Here is a 27,766-nt window from a genome sequence, read left to right on the forward strand (position 1 = left end):
GAGAGCTGGCGAGGTCCTGACAGTTTGCCTCCCCAGGAAACCTGGTAGGATCTTCCCGACAGGTAGGATGAGATCCACTGGAGTGCAGTGCCAGTGATGCCCATCTCAGAAAGTCTGGCAAGCAGGATCTGGTGGTTAACCGTATCAAACGCTGCAGAAAGGTCCAGCAGAATGATGACGGATGACCTGGAAGCTCTGGCAGACTGGAGGGCAGTGGTGACTGAAAGGAGGGCAGTCTCTGTGGAGTGGCCAGTCTTGAAGCCCGATTGGTTGGGATCAAGCAGGTTGTTCTGAGAGAGAAAGTTAGACAGTTGGTTAGATACAGCACGTTCAATTGTTTTTGAAAGGAAGGGTAACAGTGATACCGGTCTGTAGTTCTGGAGGACGGCAGGGTTAAGGGAGGGTTTTTTGAGTAGAGGGGTAACTCTAGCCTGTTTGAAGGCAGAGGGGAAGGTGCCAGAGGTAAGAGAGGAGTTTAGGACATGGAGAAGAAAAGTTATGATGGAGGGGGAGATGGTTTGAAAGAGAGGGGAGGGGATAGGATCAAGGGGACAGGAGGTGGGGCGATGAGAGAGAATGAGGTCAGAGATCTCTGCCTCAGACAGGGGAGAAAAAGAGTTTAGACATTACATACATACCTACTTAAACAAATACATATTGTTTGCTTCCCCTAACTTTAACCTGACTGTCTACATAACCTACCTATGTGGCAAGGAATGGGACAATAAAAGCCCCTGCCTCAGCTTAGACACCTCCCTTATGTCCAAGATTGACTGCAGCACCATCAGCTCCCATGGCAACTGTCTTCTCTAACCACCCTGTTTCTGTCCTGAAGGACTCAAATTCTTTGTGTCTATTCCAATATGTAATGATGGTATTCAATGACACAAATCTGTGTTCTAGAAAGAGTGGTCTGGAGTCACAGAGGTCCGATAATATCAGCTTTAATGCAGCAGTTGGAAATCAACAAGTACAGAGCTCTGGGGTTGTCTAAGTTTCCCTACCCGCAACAGAGTTTGGGCTGGTTCACAAAGTCCAACTCCCTATCTGTCCCTCCCCAGCATATATTTATACAGTGCAATTAAAACAGAAAGATGAAAAGAGGGTTGAGCTTGTTCTCTCGTGCATCAGGGAGTTGTCCTTGCCTACGCGTCCCACCTGCTCGGGTGCCGGTTTCAAGGTTGTTTCTGAAAATGAAGAGATAGAGACACAAAGAACAGCCTGCTTCCCACACCCAGTGTGAGACCCAATGTTTAAGCCTGAGCACACTTCTAAGTTCATAAAACAGAACTTTAATAAGCACAATGCATAACTTTACTAAGCACAATATATTCTTTAGTCCCTAGTTGATGAAAGGCCTCTTTGGTGGCTTTATAGACTCCTTTAAATGAATGATATGTTAGCTGTAATTGTTGTGTACAATTGGATTTGGAATGATATTCACTATATACCAAAACCACCAGCAAACAGTAATAGTTTCTTTCCCCTGTCATCACACTGAACAGTTAAATCACTGTGGCACCTACAAATAACATGTTAAGGCTTTAAAAGGTTGAGAGCATTGAAACTGATGTGTTCTGAGTAAGCACTTAAAGCACTAAACTGAGGTCAAATTAAGCTATAGTAATTAACATAGGCCTACCATGTGCATTTGCATGCTGGACTTCCACATGGCCAATCAAGATATTTGTTGGTTTACCTTGTTGCAGGACCCTTGCATATACTATTTCACATTCTTTAGTTGAAACACCTGTGTCACCATCAATCATGAATGAGAGATAAGTGGCGTCCTTAATCTTCTCACAAGTCTTCTGTTTGAGTGAATCTGCAATAGCGCCAATGAACTGCACACATGCTGTGTCGTTGCAGTATTTCATTTTACGCCATTCTTTTTTAATAATTCAACTTCACTCTTGAATTTTGTGAATGGTAGTTCCTCCTTTGCGATGAAGTATGCACTGTTAAACCTGACTACCATTTCAGCCTCATCCGCTGACTGCTAACGTGTTTGTTGTCTGCGGAATGCATTTGGAAGAGGTGACTCAGTTTCATTAACGTATCTGTCTCGGCACATTTTATACCCCAAGCTGATGTTATGTTTTATTAAAGTGTCATGTTTGAATTGTGCTGTGCCAGTTGCTTCGGCAAATTTGGTTTTTCCCGTGTGTTGACCACATCGAGAACAGAAGATACAGTGCATTGTGTTTGTGATTTAGCAATATTTCAGCCACGTAAACTCACTTAACCATTCTTGTCTGAAATGTTGTTGTCTTGGCTTTTTAGCCACACCGGGCGACTCATCACTTGATTTTTCATTCTGTTTTTCAGCTCATTGTTGTTGTTGGCCTGGCTTTGGTGCAAAAAAAGCGTTGAATGCCTGAAAATTGGTATACAAAACCCTTCTCCTCATGAACCATAGATCCAATCAACTTTAAATGTGTTACAGTTGTGTAGAATACATGTCTTTCTATCGGGTGAAATTGAATAAGGAATGCAATACAAAATGGCTGAAAGAAGTGTATTTATGTAAATGTCCACATTGCCACAATATCTTTGTGGTAATAAATCAAATATAATTTTGACTGATGGTTTTTCAAACCTTTGTGCCTTCAAGATGACATAATTCTGAAGTACCATACGCAATTTCACCTTGATATGTCAATATATGATTGAATTCAATTGAATTGCTCCACAGCGCGCGTGCTCCAAATTCTCAGACTCATCCTGCCCCTTGACACTAGGGTGACCACCTGTCGTGCCTTGCGTTGTGTTGCACAGCATTTTCACCCCTTGTCCCGCACGTCCCATATTGAAAATGCTGTGCGATATTGCGCAAAGCGGGACAGGTGGTCACCCTACTTGACACACGCGCAAGCTTGGCGAGAATTCTAAATGAACTGATTGCACTACTGTCCCAAAACGTACAGGAAGAAAATGTCACTGAAATCAAGCAGGCTGAATTCTATTCAGTTATCATGGAAACTACTCAAGATATCACAAGGGTTGACCAACCAAGTCAAGTGTTTAGATATGTTACAGTGGAGACTGATGAAAAGGAACAACTGACTGAGGTTAAAATAAACAAGAGTTTTCTGGGATTTCAAAGCGTGAAAGATCAAAGTGCCTCAGGTATTGAAAAACAAATAACTGGACTGATAGAAAGTCTGGGAATATCTGTAAACAAATCTCGTGGCCAGGGCTACGATGGCGCAAGTACAATGAGTGGCACTTACTCCGATGTCCAAAAGCGCATTTCAGACAAAGCCAAATGCCGTATATGTCCACTGCGCTGCTCATAACCTAAAGTTGGTTTTAAACGATGTTTGTCAAAAGATACCAGAGATAAGGGCCTATTATGACACTGTACAGTGGATTTATGTGTTTTTTAGTTCAACCGGTGGAAGCTATTGGAGAACCATCTTTCCAAACCTACTCTTAAAAAACTTTGCCCTACACGTTGGGCATCCAGGTACTATGCCATTAAATCATTACGCTTCCGATACAAAGAGGTAATGCAGGCGCTGAGTAAAATTATAATGCTGCCTAAGAAACCAGAAGAACGCAGTGAGGCATCGGGCATAAAAAAGGCAATGGAGACATTTGAATTTGTGCTTATGACAGTAGTACAGTCCAAATTACTGGAGACAGTTAATGCTGCTTCGCAAGCTCTCCAGAAGCAAAAAATGTACCTGCTTCATGCAGAAAGCCTGTTAAGAAACGCAATGGACACACTGACCAAGCTCAGGGGGGAATATGAAGACATTAAGGCAACAGCAGTCTCATGGGGCACCAGCACTTATTTTAACAAAAAATGTGCATGGCGTACAAACAGGCACTTCGATGAACTCTGTGAAGACCAATGGCTTCAGAATGCAGAGGAATACTTCAAGGTGTCTGTGTTCTATGCTACTGTTGACATTGCCACAACACAACTTGGACGCCGGTTTAGTGGAATGGAAGAAATTGCAGACCGCTTTCAATTTCTGAGCCCTAAAGAACTGTTGTTAGCGAAAGATGATCTATACTCATTGGCCAATTTATTGGCAGTGCAATATTCAGATGACCTGTCCTCAGAGTTTCCTTTACAGGTACTCTCTTTCCGTAATGTGCTGAGGCCAGCAATTGAGGAGAGCAGCTCAATTAAAGATATCACTCAGATGTGAAACACCACTCTCTTCTTTCTAGTTTCCCCGAAGTTCAGCACTAAAGCTCTTTTTGACCGTCCCTGTGAAGGTGGCTTCTGCCGAGAGGTCATTTTCAAAGCTGAAAATAATAAAGAACTATCTTAGAAGCAATATGTCTCAAGAAAGACTGTCAGGGTTGGCAGTACTCGGCATCGAAAACAAACGGCCGACAACCTTGATCTAAAAGGTGTGGTTAAACAGTTTGCACAAGCAAATGCACGGTGATGCATTAACATTTTAAAATGACCCTGCCAATAGCCTACAGTTCATAAGGAATAATGCTACAGTAGTTTTATTTTGTGTTAGCCTACTTTCAAATATGAACAACCCAAATCAAATGTATTTACTGGGGCTTTGTTAAGCAAGATAGATGCCCCAATTTTGTTCTTTATTATTTATTTATTATCATTATTATTTTTTGGCACGTTTCACCCTCACTTTTTAAGTTACAGACACGTTCAAACTTTACAACGTTCACTGAGTGAAGGACCAATAAGTTGCTTGCATTATACTTTTGGATGTATTTTATACTTTTTAAAAGATTTAACTAAATTGTTAAAGGGCGAACCAATTCAACTTTACCTGTTAAGTTCAAATCTAGTCCACAATAAATATACTTGCTTACTTATCGTCAAGAATAAATGTTTTTCCTTTCCCTCCATTGATTGTGTGATATTTCGCGGTGCTAATATCCTTGGTGCTGCACTATCAGAAGGCTATATGTGCTGTCTTTGGTTTTGAACAATGACAAATAGGCTGCTGTTGTGCTAACACAATTGTGCCTTGTCAAGTAATGCAAGTGCACTGAGCGTGCAAGCAAAATTATTTTGCATTAATTGGAGCGCAAAATAGTTTTTTTTATCTTTTTGTAATCTAAACATTACGTTGGACTCATATTGTTATATTTGATGAATGTATTTAACTATGAATATTTATAATACATTTAACTTGTATGTATCAGTTTTGGACAAATTTGTCCAGATAATTATGATACTAAGGCCCAATTCCAATGTCCCCCCTAAACCCTAAAGGCCGATATATGCTTTTCCGTTTTCCAAAAAACGGACACATGGGAACGGCCTCCTCTACGGGGAACGCCCTCTCTGAGCTCTCCGAGAGCCCTCGAAGAGTGCCAGAGAGCTCGACGTGCACCTCCTGAATTTTCTAACTATCTGTCGTAATTTTGGATAGTTACGGATACCCCCTTGGCTGTGATTGGTCAGTATTAACAACCGCTTGCGTCAGGGGCGGGGTTGCCGTGATAAACAGGATGAACAAAATCCTTTGACCGCCATTGCTGTAGGTTTGTACAATTCATATTTCAGCTAAACAGTACATGTAAATCAGCATCTGAATTAAAATGTGACGAGAAATGGGCAGTATTTTATTGATGAAACGACTCATTTGTAAATTTGCTCCAACTTCTCGATAACCTAGGTAAATAAACACTCGACGACGACTTACAAAAAACCGTTGCGCCACCTACTCTTCTGGCGGTGAATTGTTTTCAGCACCCACAGCCTACGGAGATACCATAAACGCAGTCTATCTGTCCGTATCCGTAAGCCCGCCCATCCATTAACGGATTCGGAGAAGCATACTGCGGCCTTAAGCCCTCAACCCTCACAGACTTGCGTGACGTTACCTAGTAAGTAGTTGAGTGCAAGAGGCTGCTGATCAAATCTGCTGAAAGCATATTTGGAATTTATCATCAAAGGACAAACTACACTCAGTTCAGGCTATATTAACCATCAGTGAGCTTTGTGTTTAAACTTGTTAAACATGTTAACTTTTATTTATAAATATGTTTACATCAGGGTTCGTTGCTCCTTGCATGCTTGTTTGTTTCTCGTTCTTCTTTCTTGTTTTATGAGGTGGGTTGGCCGGGCTTTTGTCTCGCTACTGGGCTTCCTCTGATAACCCTCATATTTCACGTCACACTGTGAATTGTGGGCAATTCCTTTAGCCAAAGTCTGCAAAAATGTGGACTTTGGTTGCATAAAGGGCTAAAAATGTCTGCGAAAGAGCCCTCATACACTTTACGATTTGACAGCAGGACAGCCTCAAAGTCCATGAGTCTGTGAGATCAGTGGGATCAGACCTAACCGTTCGTAAACTCCAGAGAGAGGGGACTATTCACAGAAGGGTCTGTTTTGGTGAGAGAGAGAACTCGAGCATGTTCAAGAGTAAAAAAATTATAATCATTTGTGGTGGTAAAACATTTTTTTGTGGCAGTCGGCCACAAATAAATCAATGTATGGGAAACACTGCTATGAATTGGTCAAATATATGTAGTTTACAAGTGTGTGTATAAAGGAACTGAGTGACAGAGCAAAGGGAATCTCATCAGAATATAAAAAATGGGGGTCAAATTCCAGTGGGTGTGGGTAGTTGTGTGACTGTACAGTGCTCAGTAAACTCATCACCTCATATTGCCCTTGCACATATCAGCTGACAGTTATTTAATTAATTGATACACACCTTTTCCATTGTGCATGCACACTCACTAACAGCTGTAGTTTTACACATAGACTGCTGAAATGGAATAGATCTGCTCCAAACTACCTTTAATGGTCAAAGGTCAAGCTTTTGTCAGGGTCCACTAATGTGGTACCTCTCATCTGTCCTCCTGTGTCATTTCCTCTTCCTCTCGCTCATCACCATTCATTCCTGTCACACCATTCACCAAGACAAAAGTTAAATTTTTCTAATTGTCTGGACTAAACCATTGTTTCCTGTCAGCATTAGGTTGACCTTATGGCTTTTTCTCACTTCTGCTACAGGGATAGTTACAGAATTAGACATTCAATAGGCCTGTTTGTCTGGCTATGTTGGAGATGTTCTTACCCAGTCATCTAGCCATCACATTTTGGCCCTTTTCAACATTGCTCAAATCCTTACATTTGCCCATGTTTCCTGTTTATAACACATCAGCTATGAAAAAAAACAAAAAACTTTCAGGTCTAATATATCGCATCCACAAACGGCTGCAATGAGATCGAGAATCAGTGTTGTTCACTTAACTTGGCAATGGTTATGTTTTGGCTGATCGGTGTAAAATCCCTGAAAATCTGAGATTACTGTTCACATTCGACTATTTGATCAATATCAATAAAATAGTAGCATAACACAAGAACACACACAAGAAAATGTACATTTTGTGTTAACCCACCAATTTCTGCAATACAGTATGCAAGAAAAGTTGCAGGCTGTTCATGTGTAGGTTTCGTCATACCTTCAGGACCGTTGTATGGGCCAGGGGCTGCCATGTGATTTCACTCTAAAATGGGAACACCAGGAACAGAAACCATATTGGTTTAAGATAGTTGTAGCATATTTTCCATTGGTAATTATTTGCCAAACGTTTTATACAAAGGGCAAACTGCCAAATGTGTTTCCACATGTTTCTTTCTGTTATGTCTGTGTTTGTCAACGTGTATGTGTGTGTGTGTATTCTGTCAGTCGTATGACTATCAGATACATGTGCTCATTTATGTCTACTATGATTTATAATCCCACACCCCTCCCTATCTTCTCACAGCTCCACCTGGCAGCCCTGGCCTCACTCAAAGGCGACGTGGGCGAGCTAAACAAGCGTCTGGTGCAGACAGAGCGAGAGAGAGACCTGTTCGAGAAGAGACTGGCCAAAGCACAGGTAAATGTTGCTCTATACCATCACCTTGGCTTGTCCAGAACCACACCTAGCCTAATGAAGGTCTTAGTCTAAAGGCCTATTTAAACTGTCAAATGTTTTCAAATCATAAGGGTAACTTGTGTTACGAGTCATCGGCTCTATAGAGGTGTTTTCTGTTGAGGTCATCCCCTCCTAGGAAGTTTGATCTGCAATCCAGGTATCTCCCTCCATCTTGTTATTGACAGGGCTACTACACTGTAAAAAAAATGAAGATGAAATTACAGCACTTTTTCTGTAAATTATACGTGTTTTTTTTCTGTATTTCTGAATGACAGGAAATACAGATAGAAAGACAATGGCAAACTGTAAATGTATTTATTATTATTATTTATTTAACATTACAACCAAATGTTGTTACTTAAAAATACACTAAAATGTCTGTTTGTTTTTTTTACAAATATTAATACAATTTTCACCAAAATGTTCTGTTAAAACACATAATTTCACTTTCTCAAAACTAGCTATTTTAACAGTTATTTGCAGATATTTACTTTCATCCCACGGACAAATAACTTAATAACATAATTTTTGGTTTAGACATAGGAACCTTGAATTGTGAACTGAGCTCAGGTAGTTGACGTCATGCAATCCCAGCATGCCCCAGTCAATATCAAAGACTACAAAAGCCTGCAAAAGTATTTTTGGGGCTATCTCGTTGTTTATGATTATTGACCAATGCACTTTTAGTAAAGCTCTCTTGGAAGTCGCTTTGGATAAAAGCGTCTGCTAAATTAATAAATGTAAAGACTCCAGAGTAGGACGAAGGAAAGTTGATTAGATAGTTGTGTAGCGGCAACGCTCCTGTTACCCAGAATGCCCCGCGGCAAGGTGAAAATCTACAGTTAAAGGTTTAAGCTTAGTTAGATAAGCATTGTTTGGAGTTTTGTTGTTGTGTCCGTTCTGTTTTGATATGTGTAATGTGATGGTCTGTAGTTTGGATACATTAAGTGTTCACCCTGAGTGTGAATGTTGTCCAGTTAGATGGCGATCTAACCTGTCTAATTTGCCTAACGTGCGGAGAGCAATATTCTTCTCCAATTCGTACAGCTACCCAGCTCTGCAGTTGTAATCTGAAGCGCCGGTAATATCTGTAGTATCTGGATACTGATTACAGCGTCCAGATGCTGTATGTAATGCACACGATGTTAAATCGTTATATCTTGTTTTGGCTTTATTGAATATTTGTATTTATTGAAAATGCTGTTTGTTTACAGAGAAGTTCAGTTATTAAAAGGCATATTTACCGGCAAAGAACAGCCTGTAATGTAATATTTCAGATATATCTTGTAAATTTGGTACAGGAAAATTACAATTATTTTACGGTTAATTTAATGGGTTTTTAATGGGCGTCCCAGTTGCCAGATTGTTCCAGTTTTTTTAACGTTTTTGTTTACAGTGTAGTCAATCACCAACTTGTGGTGAGGTTATTGTAGAGGGCTGAGATTCTGGGGGCAGGACCCCTCACCAACTACACTCTGTCAGTGTAAATAGGCCTTGTCTACAGTTCCCACAATTACCAGAACATTTTATCAAAAGCTGTCCAAACAATCCAACCAGTTAACCTCTTAGCGTTGTTAAGTACCAGCTCTGTGGAAGCCGGGTAATGACCAATCATTTGAATCAGGTGTGTTGGAGCAGGGAAACATCTAAAACATGCAGGAAAGTGGCCCCTGAGGACCAGGATTGCCCCCCCCCCCCCCCCATCAGGTCTGTCTGGCTTCAAAAATTTAACTTGGCTTCAATTGTTTCACAAATGAATTCTGTGAGTGTATAGCCAATTAAATTCTGAAGCAGGCCTGAAGCAGGCCTTTTTCTGCGTGAATCAGATAAAGCACTCTACTTTCATTAGAGACAACAATTATGAAAAGTAATACCTGTAAGTATTTGACCATGGTTTACCAAGGGTCCTTTTGGATTCTTCAAAGGGAACTTGAAAACACCTGTATGTACCCTGAGAAAAACGTGTAAAATATTCATTTATTGTGGTATTATAAATCTACTTTTGATTTGGACTAGTTAAGGCTTCATGCTGTAGTCCCATTTTGTCTTCCAGATAATACCTCCCACCTAAAGGCATATGTATGCAAAACAAAATGTAGGTGGAAATCAAAATTTTATATTTTATTGTGTTCAAGCTTCTATTACTCAAACCCAGTAGCACGTAGAGGGATTTTGACAATATGGGAAATCAGAATCAGAATCAGAATGGGATTTATTCGCCATGAAAGTTTGCACAGACAAGGAATTTGCTTTGGCAGAAAGGTGCATACAATAAACATATAGGGACCTAAAATTTAAATATGTGGACTATCTTTACTAAGGGTACATAAACTAGCAGTACTAAGTGTAATTAGAATTACATAAAATATACAATAAAATATAAGTTGCCGTAATTTACCATATAAAATACAAATATTACAAAAAATACAAATGTAATGCAGTGCAAAAAGCAGTGTTTTTTAAGCAGGAAGTCATTAGAGTCAGTGTGGTCCCTTGGCGTTGTTGAAGAGGCCAACAGCGGAAGGGAAGAAACTGTTTTTTTGGCGTGAAGTATTGGTCCTGATGGACCGCAGCCTTTTGCCGGAGGGGAGTGACTGAAACAGGGAGTTGCAGCCAATCACCTTCTCAGCAGTGCGGATGATACGCTGCAGCCTGCTCTTGTCCTTGGCAGTGGCAGCAGCGTACCAGACGGTGATGGAGGAGGTGAGGATGGACTCAATGATGGCTGAGTAGAAGTGCACCATCATTGTCTTTGGCAGGTTGAACTTCTTCAGCTGCCGAAGGAAGTACATCCTCTGTTGTGCTTTCTTTACATTTAGTCATTTAGCAGACGCTCTTATCCAGAGCGACTTACAGTAAGTACAGGGACATTCCCCCGAGGCAAGTAGGGTGAAGTGCCTTGCCCAAGGACACAACGTCAGTTGGCATGACCGTGAATCGAACTGGCAACCTTCGGATTACTAGCCCGATTCCCTCACCGCTCAGCCACCTGACTCCCTCCCTTTCTTGATGAGGGAGCTGATGTTCAGTTCCCACTTGAGGTCCTGGGAGAGGATAGTGCCCAGGAAGCGGAAGGACTCCACAGTGTTGACTGGGGAGTCACACAGGGTGATGGGGGTGAGTGGGGCTGTGTTCTTCCTGAAGTCCACAACCATCTCCACTGTCTTAAGAGCACTGAGCTCTAAGTTGTTCTGGCTGCACCAGGTCACCAGGTTGGCCGCTTCCTACCTATAATCAGACTCGTCTCCACCAGAGATGAGCCCAATAAGGGTGGTGTTGTCCGCAAACTTCAGGACGGATGACTAGAGGTGCAACTGTTGGTGTACAGGGAGAAGAGCAGAGGAGAAAGGACGCAGCCCTGAGGTGATCCGGTGCTGATGGACCGGGAGTCAGAGACTTGTGTTCCCAGCTTAACGCACTGCTTCCTGTCAGACAGACCATCATCCCCGCCCTGCTTCAGGACAAGCTCTCCCAGCTGAACGTGCCTGATTCCACCTGCAGGTGGATCACAGACTTCCTGTCTGACAGGAAGCAGTGCGTTAAGCTGGGAGAGCTTGTCCTGAAGCAGGGCGGGGATGATGGTATTGAAGGCAGAGCTGAAGTCCACAAACAGGATCCTGGCATAGGATGCTGGGGAGTCCAGGTGTTGTAGGGTGAAGTGGAGGGCCATGTTAACTGCATCGTCCACAGACCTGTTGGCTCTGTAGGCAAACTGCAGGGGGTCCAGTAGAGGGTCTGTGATGGATTTAAGGTGTGCCAGCACCAGGCGCTTGAAAGACTTCATTACCACAGAGGTCAGGGCGACGGGTCTGTAGTCATTATGTCCTGTTGGCCTTGGCTTTTTGGGCACAGGGATGATGGTGGAGGACTTGATACAGGCTGGCACATGGCATGTCTCAAGGGAGGTGTTAAAGATGTAGGTAAACACCGGAGACAGCTGGTCAGCGCAGTGCTTGAGGGTGGCTGGAGAGACAGAGTCCGGCCCAGCTGCCTCTTGAAAATTCTGTTAACTTCACCCTCCTGAATGGAGAGAGTAGTCACTTACTAACTTGTGTCACCTTTCAAAAGAGACCACAGCCATCAATGTACTCCACATTGTTCAAGAACAGCTTTAAATTTACTTTGGGTATGCTTTATTTAGGCATTTTAGGCAAATTTGACAGGATTTTTAAGAGGTTTTAAAGTCCTTGTGCAAAATGGCTCAGAAACAGGGCTTTTGCTGCATCCGTGCGCAAAATGTAAACAATAGGTGTTTTGGTAATTCTTGACACTTTTGGATCTCGAATCATGGCAAAACAGACTAGAAAAACAAAATAGTCGCTTCAAGAAGTTGTGAATGAATGCACTCGGCGTGGAGTCGGGGATCATTTTTATAAATGTTTTATAATTATTACAAGCAGTATTTTTGGAAATACCAAGTAGAAATTATAATGAAAAATATACCTGCAAGCAGTGATGCGGGTTCCTCCTCAAAATGGCTAAATATTATAAAAATTTACATTGTAGAAGGTCAATAGTTGGACAACAAGACAGCAAAATTCATTCATGCTTGTCAAACAACAACAGCTGAATGGAGATTTGAACTCAAGAGCATGTGGTTGCAAGTCAGTCTCTCTATCCTCTCTGCTACACATCAACTGCTAAGTTTTTATGAATAGAAATGGCAGAGTATTAGCTTTGGTCAGCTTTGGGACAAAGTTTAAGCAGCTGTAATTAGCCTGTAATTAGACTGTAGTTAGAAAATTGAGGGCTAAGCTATTTTGGAACAAGTTTTTCTAACAGTTCTGAACATTTATTTTCACTGATTCTGTTGTGGGTGATATGTGAGACGCTAAACTTTGATATCATACATGCATTTCAACATTTATTTCTGGAGGCTTTAACTTTAGTTATTTTACCTCTGCGTAGCTAGAGAAATCCTAACAAAAAAAAGTGAATCTGATACCAAATAAAAATGCTAAATAGCCTACGTTTCAAAACTTATTAGAAATAACATGCCCCATTCAATTTCTGCATTTACATTTATATATTTAAAACTATTTCTGTAAATAAACTCACCTTAAAGTAGTGAAGTAGCTAATTTCCAGGTGACAACATGCGTGAAAGACGGTGGAAGAGAACTCCTGCAAAATCTCTTCTGAAACCCCAGTTTCAGCGATGCGTTGAAATGGGCATGCGCAACTGTTGCTCAGGGGCAGATCGAGGGGCAGGTTTGCTAAGGAAAAACTGTAATATTCTGTGATGACTTGTCATTGGAAATAAAACTCTTAAGAGTCGATGACCTTTTGGTCACATTTAACAATTTTGTATTACAAAATTATTGGAGCACAAATTTGCATTGTGTGTCACAGCTTTGGTGTGCTATACAAAAAATGTTTGCTTAATCACATCACACATGTATTGCTTTTGTACATGTTTATAGTAAAGAATGAAATACTAAATTATATTCCAAATTCTGTCTTTTATTTATTAAAGCTATGTTTCTACATATGAGAAAATTGATGACCAATGACATGCTGGGGCTGAGCTGCACATGAATTACATGCATTGTCTACATTTATACGTGCTGGGATGCAACATTTAATATTGTGTGTGATTGAAATTCATGTAGACTATGGCTACATTACAAAAGTGTCAGAACTGAGAGCAGTCCAGTGTGATCTCTCCATCTCTGGATAAACCACTATATTGCACTCTAGATCAGTTGTCCTGCGACCAAAGAGCAACGTAACCCATGGTACCAAAATTAACGTATCCAGCCGACCAAGGTACAACGTCACGGCAACGTTGTCCACGGGACCAAAAATAACATAACCAGCCGACCAAGGTACGACGTTTCGGCAACGTTGTCCACGGGTCTAAAAATAACGTAACCAGCCGACCAAAGTACGACGTCGCGGCAACGTTGTCCATGGGACCAACTGGCAACATTCCCTTTATAATGTTGCTACGACGTTGCCACGATGTTGCCAGAAGGTAACGTCGCGGGTTACCAACTGAGCAATTACTGGCAACGTTGCCGCAATGTCATGTGTTAGCTGGGTTAGTGCTTTAAAAAGGTGGTTTGGGGTGTATATAACTGTCATGTAAGGGAATTTCCAATCATGCCTAGCATCAGTGGCGATGTGTCTTTTCTTAGGTTACTGAAATGAATTTGCGCAACAGGCAAGGGATCCACCTGAACAATAAATATACTTCAGTAGAGATAACTCGGTTGTGGATCTGACACTGCATGCGTAGTCCTAGGCTATGGCTAACTCTCATATCCACCTGTTTTTTTAACCCTCGACCATACACTGGGTTCAGAAATGACAGGTGGTTGATGTAAAAACAGCAGATCATATTGAACATTTATCGGTGTGTTTATTAATTACTACAATTTCACAGCAGTTATTCAACAGGTAACCAGCAGATATAGCCTATGCTGCACACCTCCCGACCGTTGCTTTTAGTATGCAGGCATCACAGCTGGTCTAGGTCTTTTGAAGCCGTCATGTCTTAATATGTAGTGACTCCCATTAAAAAAATTGTTGTAGGCATCACACTTTTATAGGCTCCAATAACCTCTTTACTGACTGTAAACACACTCTACCAAATACTATTTGGTAAGCTAATGTAGCTACTATTTGAAATAGTGGTACAGTAGACATCGAGATAGATTAGGTCTAGTTATACCTGAGGTAGGCTATCAATTTCAGATCAGCCTAAAATAAACTATAGCCTAAAACTAGAAAGGTACATTTCCTGAAGAAAATGTGTGTGTTTGCTGAAAGCAGTTGAAACGATTGTTTTGATGGCTTGAATAGTGAAGAAGGTTTTACAAAAATTTTAAAAGAGGTATATGCTTTAAAAACAAAATGGTGAGAAAAAGTGTTAAAAGTATAGCTGTCATTGTTATGCATTGCGATATTTTCTTACTGTTGAAAATTGAAAAAAACAGTGATGAAAAGAGTATCTTATTGACTTTCATACATTTTTAAGCGTTAAAAGTATGAAAGAATGAAAGACTGAGAAACAGAAAAAAGTTCGAAGTTAGAAAAATTAGCAAATATAGTGATGAAGAGTATATTGCATAACAGTTATCAATATCATAGCAGACAAAAGTATGTCAGCAGTATGAAGGTGAAAAAAAGTGTTGCTTTGAAACCAAAATGGTAAGACAGTGTTAAAAGAATATCTGTCATTGTTATGCATTGCAATATTTTCTCACGGTTGAAAAAGGAGAAAAAAGAGTGATGAAAAGGGTATCTTATTTAATTTCATAAATGTTAAAGCTTTATGTTAGAGCCATTTTATATTTTATTTCATTCTAAACCTTTTACATTTTTAAACCCTTAGTATTAAGACTTGTACACTTCTTATTTAAGATTCTTATATGTTTAATGTGTGCACCTTCCTGCCACAGTAAATTCCTTGTCTGTGTGATGTTTCTTGGCGAATAAAACCCATTCTGAAAAGTATTAATATTTGAAAGATGTAGAAACAGAAAAAAATTTGAACAGTGGAACAGTGAAGAGCGTTGGCCAATCGGATTGGTTCCTTGTTTTCTTGTAACGTAGCAACTGTTGGTCATTGTCAACATTTCTAACCTAGAATCTAGGTTTTAGGTTCAAGATGAAGGAGAAACTAATCATGTGTGCCTGCACAACCAGTCCTGTTCAGACACTTAATTTAAAGATGACATCAAAATAATAATCCATAGTGCAGGGTTGCCGATGTTGTCGTTGTCCCGGTGAGTTTTTTTTAATTCAATCTCGTCACATTATTTGACTTTGTTGTGCAACTGGAAAAGCTAGCTACTCTAACTCAGAATGCTGCTGCAAAAAAAGCTGAACTATTGTGGGTGGTAAATAAGATCATGCTACATCTAACCAGCGGATCATTTCTTGCAAGTGTGTCAATGTGGTATTTTTACAGACTGTATTAACACCGTACAGTAGGCGTGAATAATGCATCGTCATTGTCGTCCATCTTTAGCCGAAGAAGCTAGAGAGAGGATGCAATGGGAGATTTCCTACAGTAAGCTAGATACTGCTTCAAATTGAAAACAGAGACGATCTTTTGATTAAAGACAAGTTCCTAAAATAGGTCCAGGTGTGCAAATCATGCCATCAAAACTTGATCTGCTTACAGTCCCAAGGGTTCAAAGTATCTAACCATGTAAAGTAATTCGTCCAAATACAATGGTTTACTTCATGAATAGCCATTATCCTTTGTTTCATTATGCAAGTTAGCCGACAGAAGAAACAACTTGTTCACATAAAAGTGTTCTTTTCTCCGGTTAGCAACGGAGTATTTACAATATGAAGGCATCAAAATGTCCGTTGAACCCTCCCCTTTTGATTGACACCTTGTTTGACCCAATAGGAGCTGCCCCGTTGACAGCCCTCTAAAGCCAACTAGGTCTGTGCGTCCTGCCCCCCCCCCCGCCCCCCCCCCACACTCGTTCTAAACAAATTTCTCGAACTGGCTTCGACTGGCTCTGAAATGAGCTCGTTAGCCTTGTAGCTGACAGCTAGCTGAAAATGCCAATACCTCATTTGTATGTCTCTGTGGAGCCTTCAAAATAAAAGTCGATTGCGCAATATGGTTGACAGAATCAGTGTTGTTTGTGCGCCAATCCTTGGAATCAGATAAAGCACTCCAATGTGTTCATGCTTCAGTTTTTGTGTTTCAGTAATACTAATTAGGGATTTAGCTATTATATATGATAGTTCTAAGTACCACCTTTCATTAGAGATAACAATTATGAAAAATAATACCTTTTTATCATGAGTATTTGACCTTGGTTACATAGGGTCATTTTGGAGTCTCCAAAAGGCCCTTTTAGAAAATGCCTGGATGTACTCTTATAAAAACATGTGTCAAATATTAATATATTGTGGTATTATGTTTGACTTTTGATTTGAATTGGGTAAGGCTTCAACCTGTGGTCCAATTTAGTCTTCCAGATAATACCTACCACCTCTAGGCCTCTTCAGGCCTCTGTTTTCAAAACAAAATCTAGGCGGAAATAGAAATTTTCACTTTCCTTGTGTTCAAGCTTCTATTACTCAACACTAGTAGGACTGACAGGGGTCCTGACAACAGGGGACATAACTTCAGAGTGTCAGCTTTCAAAAGAGATCATTTACATGCATGTACTCCAAATGGTTCAAGAACAGCTTCCAATTTACTTTGGGTATGTTTTTTAGGCGTTTTTAGGCACATTTAACAGGAATCTTCTGTTGTCAATATTGCCAATAAAAAGTAAATACTGTTACGAAGCATTTGTTTGTAGGTAACGAACGATAGACGTAACTAGCTAGTTTTGCCGTTCTATGGCAGCTACAGTACTGTATGATGACAGTCGTAGCTAGAGTTGTAAGCACTCGTCACTAGAATGGCCATAACTTTAAAACAAAATATCATATTTCAAATCTGTCTGCTGTTCTACATTGCTCACACAATTATGTATATATATCAACTCTAACATGGCCTGTATCTTGTATTGAAAGTGCTCGAAAAGTAGCTTGTCTAATGTATGGTGGACTGAGAAAACATATTTGTCAAAGCAGAGCGAGCGGATGTCGTGGGAGAATTCCTACTGTTAGATTTACTGCTTCAAATTGAAAATGGAAAAGATATTTAGAGTAAAGACAAGTTTCTTAACGTCTGTGTTCAATATCGTCAACTAAAAGTAAAAACGTTTCAGTTACGAAGCCTTTGTTCGTAGTAACGCCAGCTGCAGTAAACCTTTCGTGACCCCGGTTTGGCTGTTCGTGACGGTCGGCTATGACAGTGTTGAGCCTCGATTTTCTAAAAAAGTAATGCAGACGGAGAAGATTTTTGTCAGAATGGCTCTGTGAAATCGTCTTGATAAAGGATGATTTGCCTAAGATAATCATATACATATTTACATCATTAGAAAGCCCTAAATCTTGTCTTCAAAATGGTATAAACAGTTCAGGTATATTATTTGAAAAAGTCTGTATATTCAGGCAGGAAAGTGTCAAAAATTGATGCGTGAGAAACAGTTTTGTCATTGCATGACGTCACAATGGAATTTGACTTGAACATTCTGAACCATTGAAACCCATTAATTTTTTTTTTGCACTTTAAACTTTAATACCTTAAAAACGTTAAAAGTTATCAATGAGAAAAGTAATAGCACACTAGAGCAGTTCAGACTTTATCAAGTGAAGTTTGAACGGTGTTTCTAGCTTAAACGGTGTGAAAGGAGTAGGCGATTGAAAAAAGTGGTAAGTATGCAGAATAACAATAGTGTTTTTGCTTGCAGCAAACACACTAATAACTAGAGAGGATACAATTTCTGGGGAAATTGTAGGGTGTGCTTGCTTGCGTCGGTTGCACAGGGGTCTGTATATTTTATATAAAAATGCATCGGGCCTACTTATTATTTATAAAGATTACATAGATTTAAAAGCATCTTTTTTTTGCTGCTCATTTACAACTCAAAATACGAGTGAAGTGTAGAATGAAATATGATGTCTTCTCATTTCCCCTGCAAGAGGCAGCTGACAGGCTGAATCAAAACGAATACATTTGGCAGACCGGTGTAAAAATTGACCTAATCTCTATGACTTAAACGTCCTTTTAAGTTGTCCCTTCTCGTGATATTTTCAGGCATTTAGCCTACTCATATTGCATTCATTCATTAATAAAGAACCCCCTTTGAAGATTATTCTACGACTTTACCGGCAGAAGATAGAATCGCGATTCAAACAGTACCATCTGCTAACTGAAAATATGCCCCCAAAAACGTAAATAAGCTTGACATTTATTTAGTGGAAAATCGCTCATTCATAAAAAGCTCACTGGTAGCGATCATTGTCAGTAACAACGCAAAATGCGATATAGCCCTGTGTGGAGAAGCTGCCCCGGTAAATTGTACTACTACAGTACAGTACTAGACTACTGCTGTGTTCGTCTTGGTAGCGATTGCGTTGGTTGAATTCGATTTAACGTTCCGTTGTACGGTTTAGGCTGAAATTAATTATTTTCATGAACAGATTGACAAAGTTTAGGCTGTGGCAATGAAGTTCAGGTTAGTAGTCAGATTGTTTCAACTATTGAAAGACTTTTGAGTAAGGGGAGTGCCGAACATGTTCTGTCACCGTTTGACTTGAACAGCTGAGGAGTTTTTGTTAGCTACTCACACTAGTGTCTCGGGTAGGCTACAGCGTTGCAGTGAGCTACACTGGTTTGAAACCACAGGTAATGGTAATTTCACCAACAAATCGTTTACTAATGTCAGAATAAATCATATAACGAAAATGTATATGTGAGGAATGTTTATTTTAACGATTGAAAACAGATACATCATAGACCACTGTAGTATGTGTTGCCCGGGCAACACAGGCTAATGTCATGATGCTAATACTTCAGTGAAATAGTAGACTACCGTTTCCGAAAGTAGATGTACTTCCTTAATAATATCAGCTTATATTGTACATTACACATGACAATTGTGTGTCATATCACAAAGTAAAATGAGTAAATAGTTATCACCCTGGCCTCTTTTCTTGTGGCGTCTCTGCAGCTGCCTTGCAGTAAAGCTATAGTTAGCCTAGCTATCCCCCAAGTTAACAGATGCGAAACGAATGTTCTGCCAAAGGTAGTCACACGTGTTTTCGTGACATTATTGCAGACCGGTGTAAAAATTGACCTAATCTCTATGATTTAAACGTCATTTTAAGTTTTTCTCTTTTCATGATATTTTCAGGCATTTAGCCTACTCATATTGCATTCATTCATGAATAAACAACCCCTTTGAAGATTATTCTACGACGTTACCCGGCAGTAGAAGATGGAATCGCGATTCAAACAGTACCATCTGCTAACTGAAAATATGCCCCCCAAAACGTAAATAAGCTTGACATTTATTTAGTGGAAAATTGCTCATTCATAAAAAGCTCACTGGTAGCGATCATGGTCAGTAACAACGCAAAATGCGATATAGCCCTGTGTGGAGAAGCTGCCCCGGTAAATTGTACTACTACGGTACAGTACTAGACTACTGCTGTGTTCGTCTTGGTAGCGATTGCGTTGGTTGAATTGGATTTAACGTTCCGTTGTACGGTTTAGGCTGAAATTAATTATTTTCATGAACAGATTGACAACGTTTAGGCTGTGGCAATGAAGTTCAGGTTAGTAGTTAGATAGACTTTTGATATAAGTAAGGGGAGTGCCGAACATTTTCTGTCGCCGTTTGACTTCCTAAACAGCTGTGTACTGTAGCTAGATGTTTTTGTAGTGTGTCTCGCGTAAGCTACAGCGTTGCAGTGAGCTACACTGGTTTGAAACCACAGGTAATGGTAATTTCACCAACAAATCGTTTTCTAATGTCATAATAAATCCTACAACGAAAATGTATATGTGAGGAATGTTTATTTTAACGATTGAAAACAGATAACGCTACATCATAGACCACTGTAGTATGTGTTGCCCGGGCAACACAGGCTAATGTCATGATGCTAATACTTCAGTGAAATAGTAGACTACTGTTTCCGAAAGTAGATGTACTTCCTTAATAATATCAGCTTATATTGTACATTACACATCACAATTGTGTGTCATATCACAAAGTAAAATGAGTAAATAGTTATCACCCTGGCCTCTTTTCTTGTGGCGTTTCTGCAGCTGCCTTGCAGTAAAGCTATAGTTAGCCTAGCTATCCCCCAAGTTAACAGATGCTAAACGAATGTTCTGGCAAAGGTAGTCACGCGTGTTTTCGTGACGTTAGTGACGCAGTGACGTTAGTAACGTCAGTGACTGTGGCTAGCAAATTAGCCACCGTTAGCTTCACTTTTCGCCACAAAAACTTAACTTACGCTTAAACCATGCAACGGAACGTAAATTCCAATAGAAGAGACACCTACGTTGTCTATGTAGGCCAAATATTGACTGAGTTTTAGGGGGGCAAAAAAAATAAAAATAAAAATATATATATATATGTGAGAGAACAAAGGTTGTGCTCTCGCCGAAGGCTTGAGCACACCCAACTAGAGAGGGTACAATTTCTGGGGAAATTGTAGGGTGTGCTTGCTTGCGTCGGTTGCACAGGGGTCCGTTTTTGAATGACATTTTTACAACTGATATTTCTGTATATTTTATATAAAAATGCATACTTATTATTTATAAAGATGACATAGATTTAAAAGCATTTTTTTTTTGCTGCTCATTTACAACTGAAAATACGAGTGAAGTGTAGAATGAAATAGATGTCTTCTAATTTCACCTGCAAGAGGCAGCCTCATCGTTGAATCAAAACGAATAAATTTGGCAGACCGGTGTAAAAATTGACCTAATCTCTCTGACTTAAACGTCCTTTTAAGTTTTTCCCTTCTCGTGATATTTTAAGGAATTTAGCCTACTCATATTGCATTCATTCATGAATAAAGAACCCCCTTTGAAGATTATTTTACGACGTTACCGGCAGTAGAAGATGGAATCGCGATTCAAACAGTACCATCTGCTAACTGAAAATATGCCCCCAAAAACGTAAATAAGCTTGACATTTATTTAGTGGAAAATCGCTTTCATAAAAAGCTCACTGGTAGTGATCATTGTCAGTAACAACGCAAAATGCGATATAAGGGGAGTGCCGAACATGTTCTGTCGCCGTTTGACTTCCTACAGCTGTGTAGATGTTTTTGTAGTGTCTCGCGTAGGCTACAGCGTTGCAGTGTGCTACACTGGTTTGAAACCACAGGTAATGATAATTTCACCCACAAATCGTTTACTTGTAATGTAATGTCATAATAAATCCGTTAGTGACGTTAGTAACGTCAGTGACTGTGGCTAGCAAATTAGCCACCGTTAGCTTCACTTTTCGCCACAAAAACTTAACTGAAGCCTAAACCATGCAACGGAACGTAAATTCCAATAGAAGCAACTCAATCTCTACCAAGACGAAACTTTTGACACCTACTTTGTCTATGTAGGCCAAATATTGACTGAGTTTTAGGGGGGCAAAAAGAATAATAATAATAATAATATATATGTGAGAGAACAAAGGTTGTGCCCTTGCCGAAGGCAAAGCACACCCAATAAGAAAAGGTAGAAACACTTAAGTGGCTTCGCCGCTTCGCGGCTTGGCCACCAATAACGTTCTGATCCAGTGGGTCGGTTAGGGGACACTATTCGATGTTTAGGAAGTCAAACGGCGACAGAACATGTTCGGCACTCCCCTTACTTAAATCAAAAGTCTATCTAACTACTTACCTTAACTTCATTGCCACAGCCTAAACTTTGTCAATCTGTTCATGAAAATTATTAATTTCAGCCTAAACCGTACAACGGAACGTTAAATCCAATTCAACCAACGCAATCGCTACCAAGACGAACACAGCAGTAGTCTAGTACGGTACCATAGTAGTACAATTTACCGGGGCAGCTCTCCACACAGGGCTATATCGCACTTGGCGTTGTTACTGACAATGATCGCTACCAGTGAGCTTTTTATGAAAGCGATTTTCCACTAAATAAGTGTCAAGCGTTTTTGGCAACCTTTTTTTTACGTTTTTGGGGGCATATTTTCAGTTAGCAGATGGTACTGTTTGAATCGCGATTCAAACAGTACCATCTGGTATATGCATATTGAATAGGAAAACTAACTCATTTTCCAGAGGGAATCAAAAAACCAGTTAACCCATTTTAGCCAATATGGGATACTGGAAAATTATTCCCCGACCCCTAGCAAAAAGGCGATCGAGCAAGCTCCTGGAAAATGTGTAGCTAATTGAAGGCACGTTCATCTGAAAAAGAGAGAGAAAAAAGTGCACATTTGTAACAAATACTTATTGACAATAAGTTACTTATAAACATATTTATGAAAACTTCATTTTACTATACAACCTCACCGCAAACGGAATGTGGCTGCTGCTGTTTCATTTTCTCTTCATACCTGAAATTAGAAATACATAAATTATTAAATATTAATATCAAACCTGATCAACAGCCTTACTAGAGTAAAACTGCCAATATTTAGCTATATAAACATCCTATAAGAGATAAGAATATATGCAGAGGGAACTATTTACATCAGAAATCTTACATGAAAGAAAAAGATTATATTAGATACACAATAGTTACAAATAATTATACAGCTATCTTCAACCTAAAAGAAAAGATTCATATTAGAATATACACAATAACTACAAATTATAGCCAATGCCCTGCTCTATACGGTTGGCTTTTAAATCCCGCTCAACAGCCTTGCTTTACAACGTATGTAAAGCTGACTTCATGATTTAAATAATCATCTAAAAGAGGACATTTGTAAACCCCCTCCTCTTCGTCCTCACCCTCGTACTCTACAACAAGTAAACTACCTGTGCTACAGCCCACTACTCTACCTGGATACCAGCACTCCAACCCATCATCACTATCTATGTACATGTGCTTTATTATCCTGCCTATCATGTGTAATGGCAGTTTTTGACATAGTTACAATATCTATGTTTCTTTAAGCGGTAAAAAGTAAGTTCCTTTGTTATAGACAGTCGAATGTAAGAATCTGAGGCTCTGTGGTGTGGTTTACTCTGTAGAATGGATGTAGCGGTTGGTTTAAGGTGTTTATGGTGTTGTTTTATGATACCTAACTAAGAGCCAGAGGGTCTTAGTTGGGTGTGGAGGTTGGGGGGATTCTTGAGTTCCTGTGGCCTAAAGGGAGAAGTGTAGATGAACTTATTAAGCTGCTCTGACCCTTCCTGTTGCATGGGTGGTGTTAATTAAATACTTGTTTGAAGATGTCCACGCAAAGGACAGTTGACCATTTGACTGGTGAACTCCTGTGGCTTTAGTATCTACTGGTTTGGGGAGAGATGCCACATCAAAGAACTGTGGGACAATTGGTATGGAGATGTATTGTTTCAAACTGTCACTGAGTTGAGTTAGCCAATCACAGAGACCGCTATATTGATGGAGTGAGCATCAGAAGAACCATTTGTTCTAAGTTTATATAAGGCAGGGTTTTAGGGTTGTTCTTCATCACTCTTGCGAACGATCTGTGGCTAGCACCTCCTTCATTATGACTGATCACAAAGTACTTTGTTAATTCTTAATTTGTACAAGCAAAATAAATTGTATTGAAACCGCCATCTCTACTCGACTATTCAAATCTATACAGTGCCACTTGAATTTCCGCCACAACAACTCCACATACCCCTCCTGAAAATCGGACCATAAATCAAACCACCACAGTCTCCTTTCCCCATCGTATCTTACATGGGAAATGGTCTTACCATTGACCTCCTTTTCCCCTATAACTGTGGCTCTGTACCAGACTTTAGTTCCATCCTCATCAAACCCATGTCTGATGATTTTACCAAGGAGCTGGTCTGCCGACTGCACATCAGGTACTATGACCTTTGAGAGCCCCCCCCCTCTTCCAACCTGAATCCCGAACAAGTGCCTGCTGCTTCTCAGCAAGGCGTATAAATTCAGCCTTTGCCTCTGCAAAAACGTGCTGATGCACACCCATACTGCCTATCCTCAGTGTCCTCCAACTCCAGAGGTGCCTGAACTACACTCCTAAGATTCCTAGTGAGTCTCTAAAGGCAATCTTCTCCTGTCCTTACTTAGATTGAAGATACCATTCTCATTTTTCATCCCTAGTACCACCCGTCTAAACCTCAACTGTGCTGATACAGCTAACCGTTTGGATCTCTCACCTAAACTCTCTAGTTGCTCATCTATTTCATCTAAAGTTGTCCACAAGCCCCCATACTTAACGATCTCCAATGTCAGCTTTTGCTTTGTGGCAACATCCCTAACTTCCTTCTCTCTTTGACCCTAGACGCCTGCAAAATCCTAAGTCTCTCATCCCTAATGGCTTGAGCACGCTCACAGAAAACGGCTCTCTGTTCTTGCACTGATGCTCTAGCTACAGAAAACACCTGTGCTTTCCTGTCTCTATCTAACCCTGACAGCCATTCCCAAGACCGATTCTGCTTGAAAAGCATCATGCCCTCTAGTGTGTTGACCTTTGCCCTAGCTTTCTCTCGAAGAAGCCTATCAAAAACCCCAAAGTCGCGCTCTCAACTGACATTGGTTTTAGGTGCTGAGGCAAGTTGGTCAACCGATTCCTCAGACACATCTGCATAGCGTCCATGCAGTAAGTGGTCCGCTAGCATGCTGCTACACACCTTAACCAGGCTGTCTAAAACTATCTTAACAGCCTGCACTGTCAAACCATCAAAATCTATGTCAGTCTTTCTAGTCAAACACTTTAAAACAGGACTATCATGGACAGCTATGTCCTCAAAGAGAGTCACTTCCCCTGTAAGAGGTGAAGCTCCATCCACCTGCCACTCTCTAAGCTTTCTGACAAGCTCCTGATACCTGCCATTCATTACCAGCACATTTTCCTTCCTAGAAAGTGCCTCCCACACAGGATCAACAACTAACTTCCCTACAAGCCCCAAGGCCCGACAACCTGCAAGGAAATGAGGAACATTAAGATCCTCATACACAGCCTCTACTAACCTATTGTCACTTCTATTGGCACAAGAGAAATCCAAAATATCTCTACTCAAAAAATACAAACCTGCTGAGTTGTAAAAGGTGACATTTGCCCTGTTTCCCTTAAAAGGAGCAAGGGGAACGAAATCCGTTCCGTTCCTGTCCATCAAAAATGTTCTAAATTGAACCGCTTGCCACTCTTTTCACAGCCACGCTCTTGAATGAGCTTACACACTATTCTCAAAAGGTGTACAGCTCCGCTTTCACCACAACTCTTCTGGAAACCGGGGTGCCTAGAGCTTCCAATCTCTGCACTGCCAAAAAACATGTCTTCCCAGGTAGACAAGGCAGTGTTTGCTTGATGGGCCAGACCATCAATGAGATGCAAACCACAGAACAGCTCATTCACCACACAGAGTCTTGCTTTCTCTACCTCACTGCACTGATCAAAGTCCTCAACTATGTCAGGCAGGATACTGGCTCTGTACTGAGCTAGTATTTCATTGAACCTCTTCTCTGTGCTAGCCCTGTCACTCATCAGGTTCTTCATTTTGGAGAAAATGTCTTTCTCACTAAAATCACTAACTTCTTCACCACCACTGCTAACAACATCATGAATCATCTCCCGCACAGTATCAAACGTGCACTGGGCAGAACCGGATGCCTGTTCTCTCACACCTAAATGGAGTCTAGTACCATCCTTTAAAAAGATGCCTGCAGTGCCATATTTGTGTCCAAACTTACTTGTTGCATCTGTGCAAAGGGTCAAGTTATTCTCTGACAACAGAGCACTTTGCAGATGCTGTAACGACACCTGTCTTGCTTCCAACACCATATATTTACAAAAAGACTGGCCAGGAAGCCTTCCTATCTTGGACCTGCCAAGCTTCTGCAACACAACTTTCACAACTTCAGATGCTTTGGTGGAACTCAACCCCATAGTTGTGATCAAATCCATGTACACCTCCCTAACAACATCTAAATACCTACCATGCTCAAAAGTGGGGACCTGCCCTTGTATAAACCTGTCTAGTTCCTCCTGTGCGGCAGCATGTTCCCCTTTCCAAAACTGCACTTGCTCATTTCAACTCTGAACCTGCTCTTCTAAACTAGACGCTCTACCACTTACCTGATCGGTCTTTCTTTTTAAATAATTAGAACACAGTCTCCTTCCTTTTCTCAATTTTCATTTGTGCTAGTCCCTGACTCAGACCTACTAACCTTTCTTCTAACTCTTCCTTGGCCACTTCCAACACACTGTTCTGAAGCCTAAGGCTCTCCGCCTCCTGCTCTTTCAGTGATAGCCTATCTTCGATCCTCTTCAACTTCTTCTTAACCAGGGATCTAGAGCTATGGTTATCTGAGAACCTCTGACTACACTTGTCTAGCTTACACTGCAAGCTGCTGATCTTAACCTCAGCCTCATACAGCTTCAAACCTCTCTCTTTCCTATCATTGTCTATCCTATCTTTCTCTTTAAGAAGAACCTTAAAGTCCTGCACTAATTGATCCCTTTCCTTCAGTTCCCTTTCTAAATCCACAACAACCTTGTCTACGTCCCTGACACATTCCAGTTCGATACTAGCTACTAGCTCCTGGCTCTCAGCCTGTGTACATTGACCAAAATTAACTGATTTCTCTTCAAAAGCGACCCTTTCTCTATGTACAAATCTACGATTTGCTCAAAGTACTCTCAGCCCATTACAGACGTCTTAAAATGGGAAAACCTCTGTGCCACAAACCTCTGTGCCAGAATGGTTTTTATTCGCCATGAAAGTTTGCACAGACAAGGAATTTGCTTTGGCAGGAAGGTGCAAACATTAAACATATAGGAATCTAAAATTTAAATATGAGCTATACTAAGGGTACATAACTAGCAAACTAAGGGTACATCTCCTCAGGGACTTTGCCACTTCTTTTAGAAATCTGATGTTTTTTCCACACATAAAACTTAACCCAGGGGAAGCTGTCAAGGCAGATCCACAATATGGACAGTACATCTGTGGGGGAAAACACAACAAAAAGACAAGAGTTTGCAAGGTCGGCGAGGTTATGTCAGAGAGTGGATATTTTGTATGTGTTTAGTGTCTGCTAATCTTCTGTATATGAATGTTTACCCTTTGTTTTGTTTAATTCTGTCACCTTTCTTTCATTGTCACCTTTCCATGCTTTTTATTTCTCCTTCTCCTTACCACCTTCCTATTTTGTCTTAACCCTTTCATGCCTAAGCCAAAATTCAGAACATTCCATATGCTGTTGAAATATTATATTCATATGCGTATTAATATTTTATGAATTTTCATATTACCGTTTTTCATATCGACCAAATTGGCCAAACAAGGCATGTACATTTAGCTTAAAGTGTACATAACTAGCTAGTTCATGTTGTTTTTCCAAATTTCACAGAAATCTGCTAAAATCG

The 27,766-nt window shown here is 40.3% G+C and overlaps 1 protein-coding gene across 2 annotated transcripts in view; it reads left to right on the forward strand.

Moving 5' to 3' along the window:
• The window catches only part of mcc (MCC regulator of WNT signaling pathway), a 348,154-nt gene that overhangs the window by 85,044 nt on the left and 235,344 nt on the right, over window positions 1-27,766 (forward strand). For both annotated transcript variants that reach the window (XM_067249821.1, XM_067249822.1), the window contains exon 4: window positions 7,726-7,839. In XM_067249821.1, the coding sequence (XP_067105922.1) occupies window positions 7,726-7,839 (114 nt within the window). The remainder of the gene's footprint in view (window positions 1-7,725; window positions 7,840-27,766) is intronic.

This window comes from Osmerus mordax, chromosome 14 (assembly GCF_038355195.1).
Source record: "Osmerus mordax isolate fOsmMor3 chromosome 14, fOsmMor3.pri, whole genome shotgun sequence".
Lineage (NCBI taxonomy): Eukaryota > Metazoa > Chordata > Actinopteri > Osmeriformes > Osmeridae > Osmerus > Osmerus mordax.